This window comes from Triturus cristatus, chromosome 4_1, assembly GCF_964204655.1.
Source record: "Triturus cristatus chromosome 4_1, aTriCri1.1, whole genome shotgun sequence".
Lineage (NCBI taxonomy): Eukaryota > Metazoa > Chordata > Amphibia > Caudata > Salamandridae > Triturus > Triturus cristatus.
Genome location: NC_140585.1, coordinates 130,930,233 through 130,952,419, shown reverse-complemented (window position 1 = coordinate 130,952,419; position 22,187 = coordinate 130,930,233). Strand labels below are relative to the sequence as shown.

Below are 22,187 nucleotides of genomic sequence, written 5' to 3'. Positions count from 1 at the left end.
TTTGCAGTTGGGAATATGCTTTTGCGTGTCTGTGAGGCTGCGACTGGCATACGCGACGATGTGGCGTTGGTCGTCTTCGTCATCATATTGCGCCAGAATTGCACCTAGTCCAACGGGACTGGCATCTACTGTGATTTCTGTCTTCCGTTTGGGGTTGAAGTATTCGAGGTTGATGGCTGAACTCACAGCTGTCTTAATTTTGTTAAACGCTTGTTCAAACTTAGTTGACCACTGGAAGCTTTACCCTTGTCGAGTTAGTTTACGTAATGGGTAGCTGATGGTTGTGGAATCTTTGATATAGCGGGCGCAGTAACTAGCCATGCCCAAAAATGAGCGGACATCACTGACATCATGTGGTTGTGGAGTGTCCGACAGTGCTGTGATTTATTTTTGGGGTCCGGTCTCATGCCCTCTTTTGAAAAGATGTGGCCATAGAATCTGAGGGTCGATTTGTGAATCTCACATTTGTCTTGGTTGAGTGTGAGATTGGTGTTGAGAAGGGTGTGACACACCCGGTCTAGCACCTTGTCGTGATCTTTTTGGGTCTCTCCAAACACCAAGATTTCGTCACTGTAATTGAATGAGTTTGTGATGTCTTGAATTACTTGCCGAACAGCTTCCTGAATAATCTCGGTGGCTGACGAGATTCCGAAGTTGAGGCGCTTATATCTGAAAAGTCCTTGGTGTGTGGTGAATGTAGTGATGTATCTTGATTTTTCATGCAACTCAAGTTGGTGGTACCCTTTGTTGAGGTCCAGTTTCGAAAAGACTGTCGCTCCATTCAGACGTGTGATCATATCACTGATGTGAGGTCCTGGGTGTCGCTCCCTTTCACTGGCTGTGTTTGGAGCTCGCATGTCCACACACAGGCATACCTTGTTGTCTTGACCTCTCTTGGGCACAACTACTGGTGACACCCATGGAGTGGGTCCAGTTGATCTTACTATAATGTCCGACTTTAGTAAGTCTTAGAGTTCGTCATCTACCGCTTGCTGTTGGTGGAATGGCACTTTCCTGTGATGATGTGCCACTGGGTTCACTTGTTCGTTGATATGTAGTTTGACCTTGAAGTGAGCCAGCTTCCCTAAACCACTTAACAGCTTCGGGAATTTGTTGATGATGTCTGGCGAGTCGTCTACTTTGTATAAGATCTCAACAAGCTTCAGGCGTTCCGCTGTTGGTAAGCTGAGAAGGCAGTCTGCTGCCTCAGGGCCTTCAATCACGTGAATTTGCGCTTGAATTTTCCTGTCTTTGTATGTCAGGGTTGTGCGAAATTGTCTCAGGCATGGCAATGGTTCTCTGGACACCCAGGTGTAAACCTGTACTGCAGCTGGCTCCAGTTTGGGTTTTGGATTCATGCTCTGGTACTGAGTGGCACAAATGTAGCTGAGTGATGTGCCTGTGTCTAGAACAAACTTGGCTGAGTGGCTTCCTATTCGGATGTGTAGCCGCAGGTACTTCTTCAGTCTATCTGGGTCGGCCACCATGCGCACATATTCATCACTGTCTTGTGATATAGGGGAGAGAGAGGATGATTCTCTGGACGTGGACCGCTGGGATCGGTATGAGCTGTGTGATTGTGTACTGGATCTTGACGAACTTGTTGAGAGGTCTCCTCGTCCTTGTACAGCCCTCACGTGGTGACATGATCCTGTGCTTTGCTTGGTCTGTCTCATTTCCGTGCGATGGGTTTGGCGAACGGCTTCAAAATGGTTGTCTTTCCCACATCTGTGACATTGTTGACCAATGGCTGGACACTGACCGTTGTGAGTATAATCTTGGCCGTACCGGTAACACTGTGATGGTTATCTCAGGGAGTGACTGCTTCTGGTCCCACTGCGTGGTGACTTTGTACGAGATGACATTGTAAATCTTCCCAACTTGTGGTAGTCCGGACGGCGTCTCGGTTCTGTGTGAGATTGTATTCAGAGGGCTTGTTCTTTCTTCTCAGTTTTGCTGGCCTCCATCTTTTTTTAGTGTTCTTCTGCTTGGTCATTGATGCGGGTGAGTTCTTCTATCTCGTCGAGGGAGTAGTGCTTCTTTAACAGTCGATGGCGTAGTGATTTAGATTGACATCCTTCAATGATACGTAGGCGAAGTGCGGCTTCTGTGTTGAAGTTGTCAAATTCCCAGTAGCGAGCTAGGGGCTTAAGGCGGGAGATAAAATCACTCATGGGCTCATTTCACTCCTGAGACGCGAGGATGAATGTGTAGCGCTCGTAGTCTGTGTTTCGCTTGTGAAGGAACTTCTTGTTTAGAGCTTCTCTCAAGTCCTCATAAGACGTAGCATTGGCTGGGGGTAATTCTTTAATAATTTGTCCAACGTCGTTGCCTATTAAATTGCGTAGGGCTATGAGTTGCTGGTTAGAGTCACAGACTTGTGACCCCTTCATGAAGTCTTCAAAATCCTCCAGCCAGCTCTTCCACTTGGGGCCCATGCTGTTTACAGATGTCAGCGTTAAGGGCTCGGGAGGATGCTGGTATGATACCCCCATAAGTATTGGTCATGGTGGAGGTGCAGCTTGGACTGGGCCAGGCACCACCTGCTGTGAGGAGTCAGGGTCTGACATGGTGGGGTGCAGTGTGGCTCCGGCAGGCCTCAGTGGTGTCTAATGGGTCTTATTATCACTGTTGGCAGGCTCCAGGAAATTTTATGTATGCTGCCTGACTCTAAGATGGCCACCGCGCTGTGATCAGGCTCATTTAATGCAATTTTGCCTGACTCTAAAATGGCCGCCAAAAGGACACATGCATGCTTTCTTCACTCTTCACAGGGGCATCTCATTTGGCTTACAGGGGCATTTTATTTGGCTTACCCCTGCCTTTTTATGATGTCCCTTTTATTTTCAGGCTCTTGGTCCTGCCTCACGGTCACGGGCCGCACCGGTGTGCTGATTTCCTGCTTGCGCTCCTTCTGGCAGCAGAGACGCTCCGCTCATTAATTCACGGCAGCGCGCGCTTCATTTGCCGATCCTCTGAAGTATGGGAGGTGGAGGGGGTGACTTTGCATGCCACCCTCGTCGCCAGTTTTCACATTCCTGCCCCAAAGATGCGCAGGACACCGGAGGCTTTGTGGCACGTCTTTATTATCTCGTGCACAAGCGTGAACTGCCTTCTAAACCTCCGCTCCTCCCTTTCTCTTTCCAGCACCCTTACATTCCTTCAAGACTTAGCCTGAAGGCTGCTCTCCATAGCTACCACTAGGATAGCTTTCAATAAAGGTTGTCTTTAACCTATAACCAATAAGAGGTTGTTTGGACTGGTACAGGGTGCCCACTAAAACTAGTGGACAACATATACCAGGCCAACTTCTCACATTGGTGTGCAGCGTATGGGATTCCAGCTTGCTATTGTTTTACCAGATAATCTCAATTGAGTGACTAACTGAAAACCACTAAAGGTACCCTAGGTACATATAATACAAGCTTTACAATAACAGAAAGTTCTACTGAACTTAGAGTTGTTAAGGGCTTAGCACACCCTTTCTACAACTCAAGAGAGTTTAGTAGGCCACACTAGAGTAGGTACTGCAATACACCACACCACACTAGTAATATCTTCAATGCCAGGAACCAGTAGGTCCCTGCCAGAAGCCAATGGGCTTCTAAATTCCCAGTATGATAACCTCCCATTCATGGAATTGAGAGCATTATGTACAACTAGGAAATTGAAGACAGGCAAAAGTCCAACCACCCAGCATCTCATAGAGGTACTCAGGCTGGATGATCTCAGCAGATCTTTAGGATCTGAAGGGGTAGGCAGAGTGGGTGGGACAGCACCTGAGGAAAGGTCTAGGAGTGTAACTCCCCATGACCTGACCTCTGAGGCTGACCAGGCAGATGGCAATGATCTGGACCTGGAAAATCCAATTACCCTAGACAGTGATGGAGAGGACCACAATTGACCCCTCTTTGTCTCACCTGGGAGAGTTGGTGGTGGGCCTAGAAGGTCAAGATCTCCCTCAGTGGAGTCTAACCATTCTAACTCATCTATAGGGACCTCAATCTCCTCTCATAGGAGGGAAACCTCTCAGGAGAGAAGGAAGAGACTGCTCAAGTATGAGGAAGCTCAGCTTGAAATCAGAAGAAAGCAGGTAGCCTTAGATAAGGAGGCCGTAGAGCTCTACAGAGCTAGAACAAAGATGGGACTAGAGTCCCATGGTGGCAGCAACATCCCTAGAGATAGGGAGAGGTCTCATGACCATAGAAACCTGAATAAAATTGTCCATCCCTACCAGAGTGTGGATGACATCCACAAATGGATAACTGCACTGGAAAGGGCCTGTAAAGTACAAAGGGTCCCCCAGGAGCAGTGGGCAGCAATCCTATGGTGCTCCTTTGCAGACAAAGGTAGAGATAAGCTCCTCACTGTTAGAGATGAGGAGGCAGATGATTACAACAGTCTGAAGAGTGCCTTAATTGATGGGTTTGGCCTGAGCAATACAGGTTAAAGTTCAGGGATACCCAAAAGGCACAGAATCAAGACTGGGTAGACTTTGTAGATTGTGCTACTAAGACTCTGGAAGGTTTGTTACTTGGCAGCAAAGTGCATGACTTTAAAGGATTGTACAATTTAATTATGAGGGAGCAGATCCTTAATAATTGTCAGAATCAGCTGTTGCACTAGTACCTGGTAGACTCAGATCTGACCTCTCCCCAAGAATTGGGAAAGAAGGCAGACAATTGGGTCAGAACCAGGGTGAGGCAGAAGGTACAGAACCAAGGTGGTGAACCCAAGAAGCAAGATCCTAAAAACTCTGACAAGGGTGGGAAGGAGGGTAAGGACCAGAAGTCTTTGCAAGGCCCCCAAAACTCTTCTTCAGGTGGGGATTCACCGTCTAACAAGGGAAAAGGTCAAAAGAAACCATGGTGCAAAATCTGTAAGCCGAAAACTCACTGGACCAGTGACTGCACCAAGTCCAAAGAATCTACTCCAGCCACCATTTCCCCTAAGGCAACTGTTCCCCCAGTACAGCTATAATTGGTGGCGGTGGTGTCCAGAATAAAGGTGTAGTAGGGTTGACCCTGGGTTCTGAGATGGACTCTGGCCTAGTCAGAGTTCCAACTCAGGCTGTCCTAGTCTGTGATGGATGCATGGATATGTCCTCCTTTGTGAGTCCCAGTAATTTGGGAAAATACAGACAGAAGCCTTTGATAAATGGAAAAGAGGCTTTGGCATTTAGGGACATAGGAGCAAGTGTCACAATGGTGACAAAAGATCTTGTGGATCCTGGGCAGATTATACTTGGTGAAATGTACCAGGTGACCAATGCTAGCAATGTCAGAACATACCATTCTCTGGCAGTTGTTAACTTCTCCTGGGGAGAGGTAACTGGCCTTAAGAAGGTTGTGGTAAGTGCAGACCTACCAGTACAGTGCTTGCTTGGCAATGATCTTGAAACTTCAGCATGGGCTGAAGAGGAGCTCAGGACGCATGCAGAAATGTTAGGGATCCCTGCTCATGTCTTTGCTGTGACTAGGTCACAAGCCAAAATGTCTAACACTGGACAAGCCCTGGATTCTGAAATAATGGACCAGGTGCCTCCCAAGAGGAGGAGCAGTAGGGTTAAGGCAGTGCCTTCCCACCTGGTTCAGAATGCAGATCATTTTCCTCAGGGAGATGATCTTAAGCCTGAAGAAGGAACTGTCCCAGAGGAGCTTGAACCTGACCAGGTTGAGTTCTTGTGGACAGAGGGACCTTCCAGGTCTGATCTGAGCCAGGAACAGGTAATCTGCCCCTCTCCTGAACCCCTCAGAAAGCAAGCTGCTGATGAGGCTGCTGGGAATGCTAGTGGCACCCATAAGATTTATTGGGATGATGGACTCCTTTACACAGAGAGTAGAGACCCCAAGCCTGGTGCATCCAGGAGGTTGGTTGTACCTCTGAAGTTTAGGGGCTTCCTATTGACACTAGCCCATGATATTTCCCTAGCTGGACACCTGGGCCAGAACAAGACTTGGGACAGAATTGTCCCTCACTTTCACTGGTCCCACATGTCTGAAGACACTAAGGAGTTTTGTCGCTCCTGTGTTACCTGCCAAGCCAGTGGCAAGGCAGTTGGAACCACAAAGGCCCCCCCTGACACCACTACCTGTGGTGGGGGTTCCCTTTGAGAGGGTGGGGATTGACATTGTTGGTCCCATGGATCCTCAGACAGCATCTGGGCACAGGTTTATACTGGTGGTGGTAGACCATGCCACCAGGTACCCAGAAGCAATTCCCCTAAGGACCGGTACAGCACCTGTGGTGGCAAGAGCTCTCTTGGGTGTATTCTCAAGAGTAGGCTTTCCTACAGGGTTGCAAACTTCAAGTCTAGTTACTTGACTGCTATGTGGAAGGAGTGTGGTGTGAACTACAAGTTCACCACACCCTATCACCCACAATGCAATGGTTTAGTTGAAAGGTTCAACAAAACCTTAAAGGGCATGGTTAAAGGACTCCCAGAAAAGCTTAGGCGAAGATGGGACATACTCTTGCCCTGCCTTTTATTAGCATACAGGGAGGTGCCTCACAAGGGGGTTGGCTACAGCCCTTTTGAACTTTTGTTTGGTCACCCTGTCAGGGGTCCATTGTGTCTGGTTAAGGAAGGATGGGAGTTACCTCTCAAGCCCCCCAAACAGGACATAGTGGACTATGTACTTGGTCTCTGCTACAGGATGGCTGAGTACATAAAAAAAGGCAACCAAAAACCTTGAGGCTAGCCAGGAATTACAAAAAGCCTGGCATGACCAAAAGGCTGTACTGACTGTTTACCAGCAAGGACAGAAAGTGTGGGTGTTGGAGCCTGTGGCCCCAGCAGCCCTCCAGGACAAATGGAGTGGCCTCCATACCATTGTTGAACAGAAAGGGGAGGTCACCTACTTGGTAGACCTTACCACAGGGTACTTCATGTCAACAGACTAAAGCCATATGTTGACAGGGCAGACATGGGCTTGCTCATGGCTACTGATGAATGACAGGAGGAGGAGAGTGACCCACTCCCTGAACTGCTTTCTCAGAACCCTGATGATGGCTCAGTTGAAGGTGTAGCCTTGACAGGAAGCCTAACTGACCACCAGCAAACTGACTGCAGAACACTTCTCAGTCAGTACAGACATATATATTCTCTGACTCCAAAACAGACCACCTGGTGCACTCATGAAGTGGACACTGGGGACAGTCTGCCTGTGAAGAATAAGATCTACAGGCAACCTGACCTTGTCAGGGACTGTATAAGGACAGAAGTCCAAAAGATGTTGGATTTTGGAGTGATTGAACCCTCAGATAGCCCCTGGGCTAGTCCAGTAGTCCTGGTACCTAAACCTCACACCAAAGATGGCAAGAGAGAGATGAGGTTTTGTGTGGATTACAGGGGTCTCAATGCAGTCACTAGGACTGATGCCCATCCCATCCCCAGGGCAGATGAGCTAATAGATACTTTGGCCTCAGCCAAGTTTCTAATCACATTTGACCTGACAGCTGGCTACTGGCAGATCAGACTAGCTGATGATGCAAAGCCAAAGACGGCATTTTCTACCCCTAGTGGGCACTATCAATTTGTGGTAATGCCCTTTGGTTTGAAGAATGCACCTGCCACTTTCCAAAGGTTGGTGAATCAAGTCCTTATAGGCCTGGAAGACTATAGTGCAGCATATCTAGATGATATTTCTGTCTTTAGCTCCACCTGGGAGGATCACCTGGTACACCTGAGGAATTTTTTGGAGGCCCTCCCAAAAGCAGGCCTAACTATCAAAGCTACTAAGTGCCAGATAGGGCAGAGTAAGGTTGCATACCTGGGCCACCTTGTAGGTGGAGGCCAGGTTCAACCACTGCAGAGCAAAATCCAGACCATAATGGACTGGGTTGCTCCCACTACCCAGACTCAGGTGAGAGCCTTCTTAGGCCTGACTGGGTACTATAGAAGATTTGTCAAGGGGTATGGATCAACAGTGACACCCCTGAATGACTTAACCTCTAAGAAAATGCCCAAAAAGGTTCAGTGGACAGTTAGCTGTCAAAAGGTATTGTCCAAACAGATGCATCTGAGTTGGGGGTAGGGGCTGTACTGTCACAGTTGAATGATGAAGGTCAGGATCAACCAGTAGCTTTCATAAGCAGAAGGTTGACCCCCAGAGGGAAACGTTGGTCAGCCATTGAGAGGGAGGCCTTTGCTGTGGTTTGGGCTCTGAAGAAGTTGAGGCCATACTTGTTTGGTACTCACTTCATTGTTCAGACAGACCATAAGCCCCTCTTATGGCTAAAACAGATGAAGGGTGAAAATCCCAAATTGCTCAGGTGGTCCATTTCCCTACAGGGGATGGACTATACAGTGGAACATAGACCTGGGTGTAACCACGCCAATGCAGATGGACTCTCCAGATATTTCCACTTAGAACATGAAGAATTAACTGGTCAAGGTTAGTTTAATGTCCCTGTGTTTGGGAGGGGGTTGTGTAGGAGAATAGGATCTGCTTCACATATATACCCCCACTTTTTGCTAGTGTTTCACTGTTTTTCGACTTTAGTCTGTCTGGGACACTGCTATTCAGGGCCCCAGCCTAGCTGCTTCCTCACTAAATTGATTACCTTTACTTTAGGTACACCATGGATTGGATCCTGAGGCACCCTTGTAAGTCCCTAGTAGATAGTACACTATGTACCCAGGGCATAGGTACCCCAGAGGCCTACCAGGGGCTGAAGCATGTATTATGCCACCCCTGGGAAGCCACCCAAAATGACACCACAGGTCTGCTACTGCAGCCTGGGTAAGGTGGTGCATGCACCCCTTACTGTGATATAGGTTACCTATATCACTATATATATATACACACATATAAACCTATAAGTCACTCCTATGGCAGGCCTTATCAATTCTGAAGGCAGAGTGCTTGGCTCTTATGTGAGGGGGTGCCCCTGCATGAGCAGAGCCCTTCTGCAGCGTTCGGAGACCCTTCTCTGATGCTGTTGGTAATGCAGCCTGACCATATACTCTTAAGTGTATTATAACCTCGCGGTAAATGCTAACTTTGGGATGGCTGCACAGAAACATGTTGTGTTTGGTGTCAAACACTTTGGAATCCTACCCCTCCTCCCGCCAATTCTGGTGGCGGGAGTAGAATTCCGCCCTTCTAGAGGGAGAGACATGACAGTACTGGGTTACCCGGTACAAACTTGACAGAGCCGTCGCATCACAAAATGGATGCTGCAGCCACAGACACGGGTCTGGCCTCCTGCTGCTGACCGAAACTCCAGCAGAGGAGGCCTGGACAATAGGTTTCCTGTCACAGGGAGATGTAACCACCTCCCAGACAGGCTTGTGTGTATTGGGGCTGGGTGGGAGCACTCTCTGAGTGCTTTGAAGTCCTGCACTGGGGGCACATTTGGTGTCCCTGTGCATAGTCCAGCTCAAACCGGTCCAGGGGCTTCCAGCCCCTGCTCTGGCGTGAAACTGGACAAAGGAAATGGGTGTAGCCACCCCTCTTTCCAAACCCTCCCATAGGTGGGCCCCCAGAGCTAGGTATAAGTAAGGAACCTCTGTAACCAGAACTTTAGATATCCCTGGACGAAACTCTGAAGCTGAATCCTGGAACTTCGACGCTCTACTCAAGACTAGAGGACTGAAGAAATCTCACTTGGGGTCAAGGAGTGACTCCCCTGCTTGGCAGACACCAATGAAGCAATTTGCCGGTCTGCATTTCCGAAGCTCCCGCCGGACTCTGAAGTATTTGCAGCCCAGGAAGAGGTTCCAGACATCTCACAGGCCGACCCGAGTCCCCAGCAAAGCTGAGACCCACAGCCCTCGTGAGTAGCGTGGAACCGGAACTCCTGGTCATTTTGCATTTCTGGAAGTGCATTAACTTCTCGACGTCTCTTGAAGTTGTGCTTGGGCTAACTTATAGCCCCCACCTCGAACACTGAATCCACGAAGATTGTCGGCCCGGTCAGTCCGAGTGACCCGTGGTCCGTCAATTTGTGTTTCGTCTCGAGGTCCCTTCGCGATCCCTGGTCCGTTGACTGGTGGGTCCCTGAGGGGGTAACTTTGTATTTCCTTGAGCTTCCCTAGTTGATCCAGACGTGCCCTGACTCCCAACCAAGTGATGAGTCCCACAGACCTTGCTGGTCTGCACCGAAGCATCTTTCTCGTTTCTGCGTGGGTTGCTGTTGGCAAGGCTTGTTGTGTCCAATCCGGGCACCGACGCTGCAGCACTCGACATCCTTCATGGGACAGCTCGAATCCAGCTCCTGGTTGTCCTCGATGCCTCATGGCTGAAGAGTCAAGCTTCACCTTCTTCACCTGAAATCGCCCGACATTGGTGGACATCTGCCTATCGCCTTCCTGGTCACTGGCTAGTGACCCAGACTCTGTCCCCACTGCTTTCAGGTTCTTCTCATCTTCGATCCTAGCTTGGATCTCTTCGGACACTTCGCATCTTCACGGCAGCAGCACTTCTTTGCCAGCTCCAATTGAAATCGACGACACGACCCGACACCAAAAGACACCTTTGCACCCGGCTTCCCTGGGTGAGGTAGCACGAGTACTCTGGTGCTCCATGGGTGCTAGCCCTAGAACTTCCTAAGTCCAAAAGGGTTTGGTCCTGACTCAATTCTAATTGTTAATTGTTAATTGTTATTTGTAAAGCGCGTTATCACCGTCAGGTCTCTAAGCGCTGTGAGAGAGCACTGCTCTAGCCCGGGTGGAGACGGTATAAACTAAAATGTGCCCCACTCCTCCGAAAAGAGTACTGTTTTAAGCTTCTTCCTAAAGGGAAGCAGAGAATGCTCCTTACGTACATTCTCTGGCAGCTTGTTTCAGATTTGGGGGATGCAGGTAGAAAAAGCTCTTCCTCCGATGGAGGACAGGCAAAAGCGAGGGCAGACGAACAGGCTGGCCTCTGATGACCGTAGCGTTCTAATCGGATTGTATTTGACTAGGCTGTCTTTAATGTGCTCCGTCCGGCGGGCCACGGGGTGCGGGAGCCCCCCATCCTGCAAGCCAGCCGAGGGTCCAGGCGCTGGGGAAGGGTGTCCACCAGGGCCCGGGGAGGCTCTCCCCGGCCTGGCTAGGGTTCGGAAGCTGGGACAGGGCCTGGGGCCCGTGCTCCATCCGGCGGGCTCCAGGGTGCGGGAGCCCCCCCGTCCTGCAAGCCAGCCGAGGGTCCGGGCGCTGGGGAGGGGGATCCACCGGGGCCCTGGGAGACTCTCCCCGACCTGGCTGCTTTCAGAAGCAGGGACCGGGCCGGGGAGCAGGTGTGGCTGGCTTTATCCGCTACGCTAAGTTTTCTGCCCATCCCTTGGTGTAATATGAAGGAATCGGAGGTAACCTTCTCTGGTTCACTCAAATATCCTAGCAAAACATGAGACTCTAATTCACAAAGCGATTTCCACTGTTTCAATGTAAAAGCACCTACAGCCTTTGTTTTTTACAAGCATAAAAGTCACTTTTGCTTTTCATAAAACCTGACTTTACACGTGTTAAAATATTTAAATGACAATGGCTTTGTTGTGTGAATGAATCTTCTAATAGGGATAACTGGTCCGGGACGAGAGGGCCCTGGCATTCGGAAAGAACAACAAACAGATGTGTTGTTAAAAACAAAAATGTTCTCAGCCCATTACCCCCCATGAAAATATCAAAGATGTACTGCTGTCAGTGGCAGGAGTACATTTGTTTCAAGAGAGGTAATGTGAACACTATTAAGTGTTTCTGCACAGGGAAAACACATTTCCTTCATGGAGGAAATAAAAACAAGCATTTGCAATGCAATAGGTCTCGCATTTACTCGAGTTTAAGCTATTGGCATTATAAATGACAATGTGTTTTATTTATGTTCCAAAACCAAAACATAAATAAAAGGCATTGTCATTTACAATGCCAACAGCTCAAACTCACGTAAATGCGAGACCTGTTGCATTGCAATCAGAAAAATGAAAAAATGAAATTTCAAATTATAAAATAACAATACAACTGTAGAAACGTGGAGTTAAAAGTTTAATCTTCTCGCCACGTAAAAAAGTTAATTAGATTTCACATCTGGTAAGACAGATCTACAAAGGCAAGCTAATAGTGCTGTAAACCTACTGTATTTTCTTTCACGCTGTGCGGATTGTCAACATACGTGGTCATAATAGGCACTTTAAAGATGGTGGACGAAGAGCCATACCCTTGTAGTACTGAATCAACAAAAGGGATCTCATTTTGAATAAATCACACTAAACACTGTGAAGGCTTACGCCAAGTTTTTCAAAGATTTGTAAACAGGGCAGAGGAGAATCTGTACAGGGAACACTTTGGGCATGCACACCCTGCCTCCTAGGCAACAACTCCTCTCAGACGTCATCCAGTGGGATATATAGTTTTCCTGTATACAAGTGCTTTAACACGTCATCGTGCTTTCAGAGGCGTGATATACTGAGGGCACTCATGGTCACAAAAACACTGACTGATAAGACCTTACAAAAGTGCATATTGTGAAAGCTGGCCTATAACTTGTTACCTCATCTCGTCAACCAAGATTATCCCAGTTTCTCGTATAGTCCATGGGCCTAATTCGCCCTCCCTGTCAAATCATTATTTTTTGTATGCAATTTTATATAACGCAAACACGACCCAAAGGGGTTCTAGGGCTTTACATGAGCACCGGCTACATTACACAAGGTCATATTAGTCTCTTTTATACACTGAATTGTGCAGGATCACAGAATGTTAAGCCAATGCTGCTGAGACTCAAACATGGTTCACCAGTTTCAAAGTTGGTAACTCTGGCCCTAGCGCATTCCAAGTCAACAGCAATTTAAAGCCTGGATTTATCTACTACATGGGACATATTTCATTATCTTTACAAAGCATAAAGGTTTAAAACCTTTAAGATTGGCATTTCTGGGGCCCTGAAGCTCTGTGATCACCAAGGGTGAATATAAGTTTTTCAAAGACAGATCAATGTGAACGAGGGAAGGTCCCGATCCCACAGAGCCGGGACCAGTCATCCAAGTTGATCTCGTGGGAGAATTCCTTTGGGCTCATCCATTTGTGTGTGTATATTTCTTCCCCCACATGAATTAGCCACATTGACAAACTAGCAGCATCTTTCCAAAAAAGTAAACGGATCCAGGGCAGACTTCAATACGCACATTAGGCGCACCAACAACAGCTTACAACAGGAGAATGTCTAGTAATGAGGGTAAACAATTTGTGACAAACAGAAGAATTAATTAGAAATATATATGTGATGAAGGCAGCTGTAGAGAGCCCTCCATGCAATATATAAAAAGTGGGATTTCAAAAAAAAAAGTGCCAGAGCCTAATCCAATTCACATGTAGCTAATACCATTTTCCCAAAAAATGATAGGGACACGATAACTATCTGTTTGGATCCCACATTGTTTTTTTAATTTGATTATAATGATTAGTACCATTTATAGTGCACTTTAGTGTCCAGAGCATGTACTCACCTTTCGCGCAGATGAAGAGTGAAGTTATTTCTGCACTGTAAATGCATAATTTGGGAGGCTCGTACATTGTGTTTGGAGAAACTAAATGGGAAACTGATGCAAGTAGCTGTCGCCACGGATATAACTTAGCCAACATCTGTTTTCGTAGCTTGAATTATTAAGATTTGCTTTGGTGCACAGATAGCGGAATACGGGTTACTTTGATCCCATTGTAGCTAGGACGGAATTCACTTGTGTAATATGCCAAAACATGTCTTAGAAAACAGATGGTCAACTGTCGAACATTCTGAAGAAAACGTGCCATTTGGACGTGTCAGGTTCGTTCATGAAAGGTTCTCACCTCCATAAAATAGATGACATTCACTCGAGGGGAACGTCCAGGTACTGCATAAATTAGATGGTTGCATTACATTAATCCAAATTCTTCTCGTTTATGTGTCTCTCAAAAATATACAGCTGACTGTAAAACGGGACGCATTTAATTGGTTCGATTCGGCTTCAGGCTGCGTCTCAGGGGGTAATTTTTGTTGGGGCAGAGTTGCTTGTGTGTGCTGCACTGCGTGCTCAATTCATCACCTCTGCAGCCTCTGGCTAAACTTACAGTCTGAGGTAACCCTCGCCCCCCCTAACTCCAGTCCTCTCCCCTCCCGGCCCCAGGAGCCCCCGGCGCGGTCATTAATGGCTGCAGGGACAGCCTTGCCGAAGAATTCAAGCAGAGGCTGGGGCAGCTGCTGACAGGCAGCAGAGGGGGAGAGGCAAAGAGGAGACAAGTTAGGACTATTGGCTTTGTCAATCGTTGTTAGTTGCATAAGATAAATTAGCAGTAACTGTGGCTTGTATATAATATTGAAAAAGCATCCACTTGAAGCCCTAGTCACACCACGACAATGTTACTGCTCCTGAGTTTCAAAAAGAGGCACAAGAATCCAGAGCAGACATGGCGAGTAAGTTGGCTGAAGAGGTGGGGGTGGCAAATGGTGTTCACGGGCGCTTTGATGTCCTCAGTGGCCGCGCGGCTCACTGAAAACATCAAAGCGCCCGCGAAATGTAAGTGATCGCAATCGCGATCACACTTCAAAGCGCGGCTGTGTGACAGGCGAAAGTGAAAGACAACGAGTGCTTTCAGGCTGCCAAATGGTGCGCGCGCCCGGCACACATGCACAGTAGTTGGCGGCCTGAAAGCACTCGTTTGCACTTCCAAAAGTGCTTACTATAAGTCTCGCCAGAACAGCGCTAAAGCGCTGTCTCAGGCGAGACCTAAAAAAATACATGTGCCGTTGTGCTCTAGCAAGACGTTTTTCAGAAATACTCTTGGAGACGGGTGACTCTCAAAAGCTTCAGGGGAAAACTCTTGGCAGCTGCTTTGTAGGCTCAGAGAAGCTAATTTTACAGTACAGACCAATATGCAAAAGAAATGAAATAGATACAAAAACAAACATTTGCGAGGGCTAAAAATGCGTTAATTTACTCTGAATTAACTCCCCTTGATACACATCTCAGGGTAACTCAAAACTAATGATCGAAGACGTACACCGTTTGGTGTATAGTGTTTGCTTTAAAAATCCGGATGTAGAATTGTTCTGCTGCTGCTGAAGCCTAGCAGAGCATCGGGGTGACCCCGGACTTGGACTCTGCGTATTTTAAAAACATCCATGGCGGTGTCACGGCTCTCAGAGGGTTTCTCTCCATGTGCCAGCCCGCCCGAACTAGGGGGCTCCACTTGTTCCAATTAGGGGTTTGGGTAAGGGGGGGGAGAGGGGATATTAGGGGGGTGGGGGATGAATCGGCGCGACATATGCCCACGCCAAAATACCTTTGTTTTATAGGGATGGGGTACTTTGTGGAGAATGTTTCGACTTAGTTGTCTTTGCGTCTCTCTGGAAGATCACTGTAACGCTGGAAATAGCAATTTCACTGGGTTGAGGATGAGGAGTAATTACACCCTGTGTATTGTGCGTGCTTGTTATTCATTTGTTATTTGAAAATAAACGAATTTTGACCAGAAAAACATCCATGTCTCTGACATCTAACGGTCTTTTCTGACACAAAATGCTTGAATGTGCGCATTCACCCCTGGAGCCGGATGTTCTGTCAGTGGCCACTAGAGAACGCTCCACGCTAACAGATTAAATCCACCGAGCACATTGTGTGAGAAGGAAAAGGGGTTCCTCTCCGTGGCAGTGGCGACACAAGACAGTACAAGCAGCAATTGCTGACATCCTGGTGTTTCTAGCCTGCTGTGGTGTTTCTAGCCTGCTGCAGAGGAGGAAGGACCCTCTGTCTGTGCAGTTATCTTCATCTCCAGACACCCCACCCCCCAGACCCCAAATCTGCAACTGCCCCATCCCAGTACCAGGAGGAGAGAGCTTGGAAATGTCTGCACAGGTTTCTGCTAAGGTAGGGGATTGTCAGCACCTTCTGCTGTGTTTGTAGAAATAAACGGAATAATCGTGGATGAAACCTCTGCCAGAAGCCAGGCTGAGCTGTGCTCTTCTATCCTGGGGCGTCTCGAGGATTTCTGCTTCCGGTCCTGGGATGTTTGTGATCAGCATTTCTGTTATAGATGGGATTTATGTCACTGCACCGTCGAGAATCTGTGCACACTGCATCTTACTGCATTATGGGAAATCTATCACTGCACTGAATCATACTGCGCTGGGTGAAATCTGGGCACTGCACCATGAGGATTCTGTACACACTGCATTGCATCTTAGTGCACTATGAGGAATCCGTGTACCCTGCACTGTATCGTACTGCACTATGGGAAATCTGTGTACACTGCTCTGAATCTTACTGCACTATGAGGGATCTGTGCACAATACATCTTACTGCAGTGAGGAATCTGTGATCACTGTACTGAATCTTCCTGCACTATGGGAAATCTGTGCACACTGCACTACATCTTACTGCACTATGAGAAATCTGTGTGCACTGCATCTTACTGCACAGTGAGAAATGTGAGTACTTTGCACTGCTGTTTTCTACACTATGAGAATTCTGTGCACACTGCACTGCTTTTTACTAAACTATGACAAATCTGTGGACATTGCACTGCAGTTTACTGTACTATGTGTGCACACTGCACTGCTGTTTACTACACTATAGGACATCTCTGCACATTGTACTGCTTTTTCAATTGTACACACGTGCCTTTACTACGTATCTCGTAGTAAAGGAATGCGTGGTAAAAGCTGTTCATGGTAACCATGCATGCGTTGTAATGCATACGTGGTTAATGCTATGAGTGGAAACAGCTGCGTTGTAGTGGCTGTTTCCCACAAGGGGTGTCTAGAGCACATAGGAAGTATGCCCAGTGCATTACCTTTTACTACACTGCAAGGGGTGTTTAAAAAGAAAAAGTTTATGCACACTGCACTACTTTTTACTCACACTGTGAGGAGCCTGTCCATCCTGCTCTGTTTCTTGCTATACTTTGATGGGTGTTTACAGAAGACATAATTACGCTGTCACGGACGGACTTGTGTTATTGTAATGTTTTGAGTGCGTTTGTTGTGGTACTGTTGTAGTAGTTGCAGTTTGTTTAACAGAGACAGTATTCTTTATCCCAACCAAGTGCATCTTACTCAAATATACTGCACACTTTCTGCAGCAGTAATCTATTACCTATTCTTGTAGCAACAGGCAGCATGACCTGTCTACCAGGATGTATTAGTTAAGGCCAGGAATAGTACATAACTAATTAGGAATGATGGAAAACAACCTGGTGAGTAAGGCTTTGAATAAAGAAGCTGTTGTGATGAACAGACAGCGAATTATAAAAGTCTTTTACGGCCACCCCCACAGGAATCTAGAGCAAGAATCGGCCGATTTATAGTTATTCTGATTGGCTGCTAATAGCAGGCCAGCATATTTGAGGAAATGACAATGAAGGCTTTCCCAATATCGCTTAGGAAATAGGAGTTGGTCTTAGAGCAGTAGAATTCTTCATTTGTTGACAAGAATTACATTATTGCACATATTTTCTTTGGCATTTCTTAAGTTTACTTGGCCACCAGTATTGTTGCTTTGGCATTCACACTGTAGCTCTGATGCCAGCACGTGTAGAGGCTTAAACCATGTCGCAGCACCAAATGTGGTGTGTAGTCGAGCGATGCATCGATGAGCCCCATGGTTTTGAGAGGTTGCTCTGAATTTTTCTGCACAGTAGTGGCAATGTTTCGAAGTAGCAATGTGGACGAAGCGTTGATTCCGGAGTGCGGCAGTTCCAAATGTGATGTGCCAGGTTAATCCACGCTGAAGGGGCAATGTGTCGAACTCCACGCATTGGTGGCGATGTATTGGTTCCGAAGCAGTGATTCCAGCTGTTCCAAGCACGATGCGTCAGTCCCAGTCTATGCGTCAGCAGTGAAACATCGATCTCGCAGCAGGCAGTGCTTCGGTTCCAATCGCCACAGCGGCATCGATGCGCAGTGTTTTGGCAGATGCAGCACTTTAAACTCACTTCCAAGGGGCCTGGTCTGGATTGGCGCCATTTGGAAGAGCAAGACTTGCAGGAAGCAAGGTCCAGGTGCTGAGTTGAAGGAAAGAGGTGAAGTCTTTGATATCCCCGAGACTTCAGAAACAGGGGTTAAGCCAACAAACCTTTGGAAATTACTTATGTTCTGGGATATAGAGATACAGGTCCAGTCCTGCTCACTCCCAGGCAAGAAGCAATAGGCACCAGGCCAACACAGCAATGCAGTTTAGCAAAGTGGGACTACCTCCTGCAGCACAGCTGCTCTTCTTCCTGGTAGAATGTCCTTAGTTCCAGAAGTGCTCTGAGTTGGTGGTTGTCAGAGCACAGTACTTCTGCCCAGTTGGGCTTTAGGAGTAGGGAGACTTGAAAAGAGATGCTTTAAAGTGCATAAAGCACTGCCTTTCCATCCATGGTTCCAAACTCACTCCAGGAGGATATGCAATTCTTTTGTGTGGGGACAGGACACAGCCCTTTTAGGTGTAAAGTGTGAACTCCTACCTCCTGATCAAGATGGCCCATCAACATGCGGATGGCTACTCGTTCACACCTACCCTTCCTTTGTGTGTGGTTATCTAGAGGGAATACAGAAAGCTAGCTGTCACTCACCCCAGACACATGTTCCAAACACAAGCAGAAGGCTCCGAGGGACAGATGTACATAGATTTACAATTACCAAATAGCAAATGTTTGTGATTAGCCCATTTGGTAATCATAAACACCCAAGTACAAATGTGTGCATTACACATTTTGGGATTCCCAGTGGGTTGCAAATTGATCTACCTCATGAACGTTAATAATGTAGGTCTAGGTTTACAACGCATTGGGAATCGCAAAAATCACAGTCTGCAGTGGTCAGCAGGCTACCATGGCTGTGATTGCTTTTCAGTAAAGCAGTTTTTTGTAATGCAGCCTGTTTACCTTAAAGGAAAACGGGATGCGTTTCAAAAAGAAAAATGAAACATTTTATTTTTTGAGTAGGCAGTGGTCCGTGGGACCATTGCCTGCTCTCACAAAAGGTTTTTGCATACATTCACAAAGGGGAAGGGTCCCCTTCATATTTGCGAATGGGTTACCACCAACATGAAATTAGCGATAAATTTCAAATGTTTTGCGACAGCATTTTGGTCGTACAACATTCATATATGTCACTGCAATTCAATTTTAGGGAGGGTCGCCCTAAACACGCCCCTTCCTAATACCGAATCACAAACCAAAATTGTGATTCAATAACAGGTTACCAAATTGCAAGTGCGCATATGTACATTTCAAAATTCTTGTGCTCGCAAATGGCCCGATTCCATGAATCGGGCCGCGTGCGACTGAAAAAAAGCTTTGTACATCTGGCCCCAAATGGTTTGAGTAACAAAATAACTTTCTGAAAGTGGCATTTTCAGTTCTGCAATTTAAAAACCACCTTCACCATCAGTTGTTTTTTTTAAATTTTGAGTCCAGAGACACCAAATTTGGGGGTCCCATCCCGTCCCAATTGGAAACCACACTTATAAAATGCAATAAGGCAATCTCAATATTATCCTATGGGAGAAGTAGGTCTTGCCGTAGTGAAAAACGAATGTAGGAGTATTTCACTGCCAGGACATGTGAAACTTAAATTACATGTCCTACTTTTTAAATACACTGCACCCTGCCCATGAGCTGTCCAGGGCCTACCTGGGGAGGGACCTATATGTAATAAAAGGGAAGGTTTGGGCCTGGCAAGTAGATTAAATTGCCAGGCCGACATGGCAATTTAAAACTGCACAGACAGGCTCTGCAGCAGCAGACCTGAGACCTGTTTAAAGGGCTACATAAGTGGGTGGCACAATCAGTGCTGCAGGCCCACTTGTAGCATTTAATTTACCAGCCTTGGGCACATGTAGTGCACTCTACTAGGGACTTATAAGAAAATAAAATATGCCAATTGTGGATAAACCAATGTTACTCTTGAAAGCAGAATGAGCCTATCAGGAGCCGTCCTCACTGGCTCACCTTTGTCTTGCAGAAACGGCAACAACCTATCTGATGTAGCTGAGATTGAGTGGAGCATTCCACAAGGACCAACAATTTTCCCAACGCTCTTCAATCTATACATCGAACCACTCACTGAAATCCGGAAACAATCAACAATCTCGTACCCGACTCTACATCAAACCCTCCTCTCAAGAAGACAGTCGGAGACTAGATGATTCCCTGAGGAAAATGCAAGACTGGCTGTCTTGCTTTTTGTTCAGAGCTCATGAGCAATACTTCAAAATACCAGGACACAACATGAACACTCTTCAAAATAGGACTCTACACACTTTGGAGTACCAAAATACAACATAAACAAAGGTCAATACTAATTTGGCAAGTATAGGGGAATATGTATTGGAGCAATTTCCCATATATCAAATGACAATAATGTACATATAAAATAAATGCATGTAGTGAATGGATATACACAATAATTAATGTATAGAAAGATAACTGCGTGTACACAAGAATGAGTAATAAGAACTTGGAATACTTCACCAGCTGTGGGACTATGAACAGAAGAGGTCTAACATGCTAACCTGTTTAGCATCATCATCCTTGCCAGCACGACAGGGGAACCTCTTGACAGGCTCAATTAGGGAGGTCTACACCGGGCTCAAAAATCCCTGGGCAGTGCATCCACTCCCAGGAGAGTTCCTGTCACAGCACCAAGTGGTGTCCATCTTTATACTTTTTAATAACATGGAAAGAGACTTCTAGAAGCCCCCCTTCTTTCATCTGCACTGTAAGTTCTGGCTACATTCTCTGTGTTGAGGTCACTCAACAGGGCTGGCCAGGCTCCAATGAGAGCTGAGGCAGAATTCTTCACATTCTCACACTGTACGCATCCCACAACGTCTAACAGCTTATCTCTCTCGCTCTGTGAAATCAGAAACATAAACAATCCGTGTGTACGCAAGTAACCTGGACCTGCCTGCGTTCGCAGCTGAACGGCAGGGTCAGACAGTCATAAGATGAAACTGTGCTCACAAATGTAGTATGAGTAAAACGGAGTCAATGGTCAATGTACATCTTAAAATATTTCCCTTACATTACACTGGCTGGCCCACAACCATCTAAAATTAAATCAGCAGAAAACCAAAGTAATTCTTTTCTCCCCACCCTAGGCGCCAACAACCTCAACTATGTACTCAGAACCTCAACTCGCTAAATTGCACCGCTACCATTTGCCACACCTTAAAATCTCTAGGCATTACACTAGTCTCACACCTTAACATGCAAGCGCACCAACAAGCGGCATCCAAAAGTGGCAACATACATCTGTACATGCTAAGAAAACTAAAACCCTTCATACCACTAGGAGACCTCAAAACTGCAGTGAAATCTCTAGTGCTTTCAAGACTGGACTATGGGAATGTCACACTGATAGGTCTACCTAAAACCAGCCTAGCCCCAATGAAAGCGACAATAAAGGCAGCAGCAAGACCTTTAACAGGCGCACATCGTTTTGATCACTTTTTCCCATCACTCAGAGCCCTCAACTGGCTCCCTTGAAGCTAGGATCCAATTGAAGGTTGCTTGCATATCTCACAAAGGTCTACACAAATCTGGTCCTAAATACATGGCGAATAGGATCAACCTATCAGTGCAGTTCAGTTCATAAACTTTATTCGGGTAACTTAATACCCATAAAAGCACAACATCATAACAAAAAATAAATAGCAAAATGGAGGATTAACAGTACACAATAATCAAACTTTTATAATAATATAACTATAACATTTGATAAAGTTCGATGACAAATTAAACAAGCATTTGCAATGCAATAGGTCTCGCATTATAAAAGTGTGAGCAGCTGGCATTGCTAATAATAATTCCACACTAGCTATTGGCTTTGTAAATTATAACTAAATGCCATTATGTGTTTGTTTTATAAAATAGATTAAAAAAGGCATTGTCATGAACAATGCCAATAGCTTAAACTTTTGCAAATGCGAGACCTATTGCATTGCAAATGCAATAGGTCTCGCAGTTACGAGAGTTTAAGCTCTTGGTATTGTAATTAACAAATCCTTTCTATTTATGTTTTCAAAAAGTAATCTAAATTAAAATGCATTGTTATGTGCAATGCCAATAGCTCAAACTCGTGTCAATGCAAGACCTAGTGCATTGCAAAAGCCTGTTTTTAAATGCGAGACCTATTGCAGTGTAAATGCTTGTTTCAGTACTGCGTGCTTTTTAAAAGTTGTAGTCAATACGCAAAATGGAATCCATGTTATCAGCGTTTCCAGTGCTCCTTTATGTTTACTGT

General features: G+C 46.4%; 1 protein-coding gene across 1 annotated transcript in view; it reads left to right on the top strand.

The window, feature by feature from the left end:
- Positions 1-1,685: 1,685 nt before the first annotated feature.
- LOC146847643 (uncharacterized) overlaps positions 1,686-22,187 on the top strand; it is a 78,300-nt gene continuing 57,798 nt past the window's right edge. The window contains exons 1-2 of the mRNA XM_085650841.1: positions 1,686-1,766; positions 15,610-15,825. Of these exons, the coding sequence (XP_085506967.1) occupies positions 1,686-1,766; positions 15,610-15,825 (297 nt within the window). The remainder of the gene's footprint in view (positions 1,767-15,609; positions 15,826-22,187) is intronic.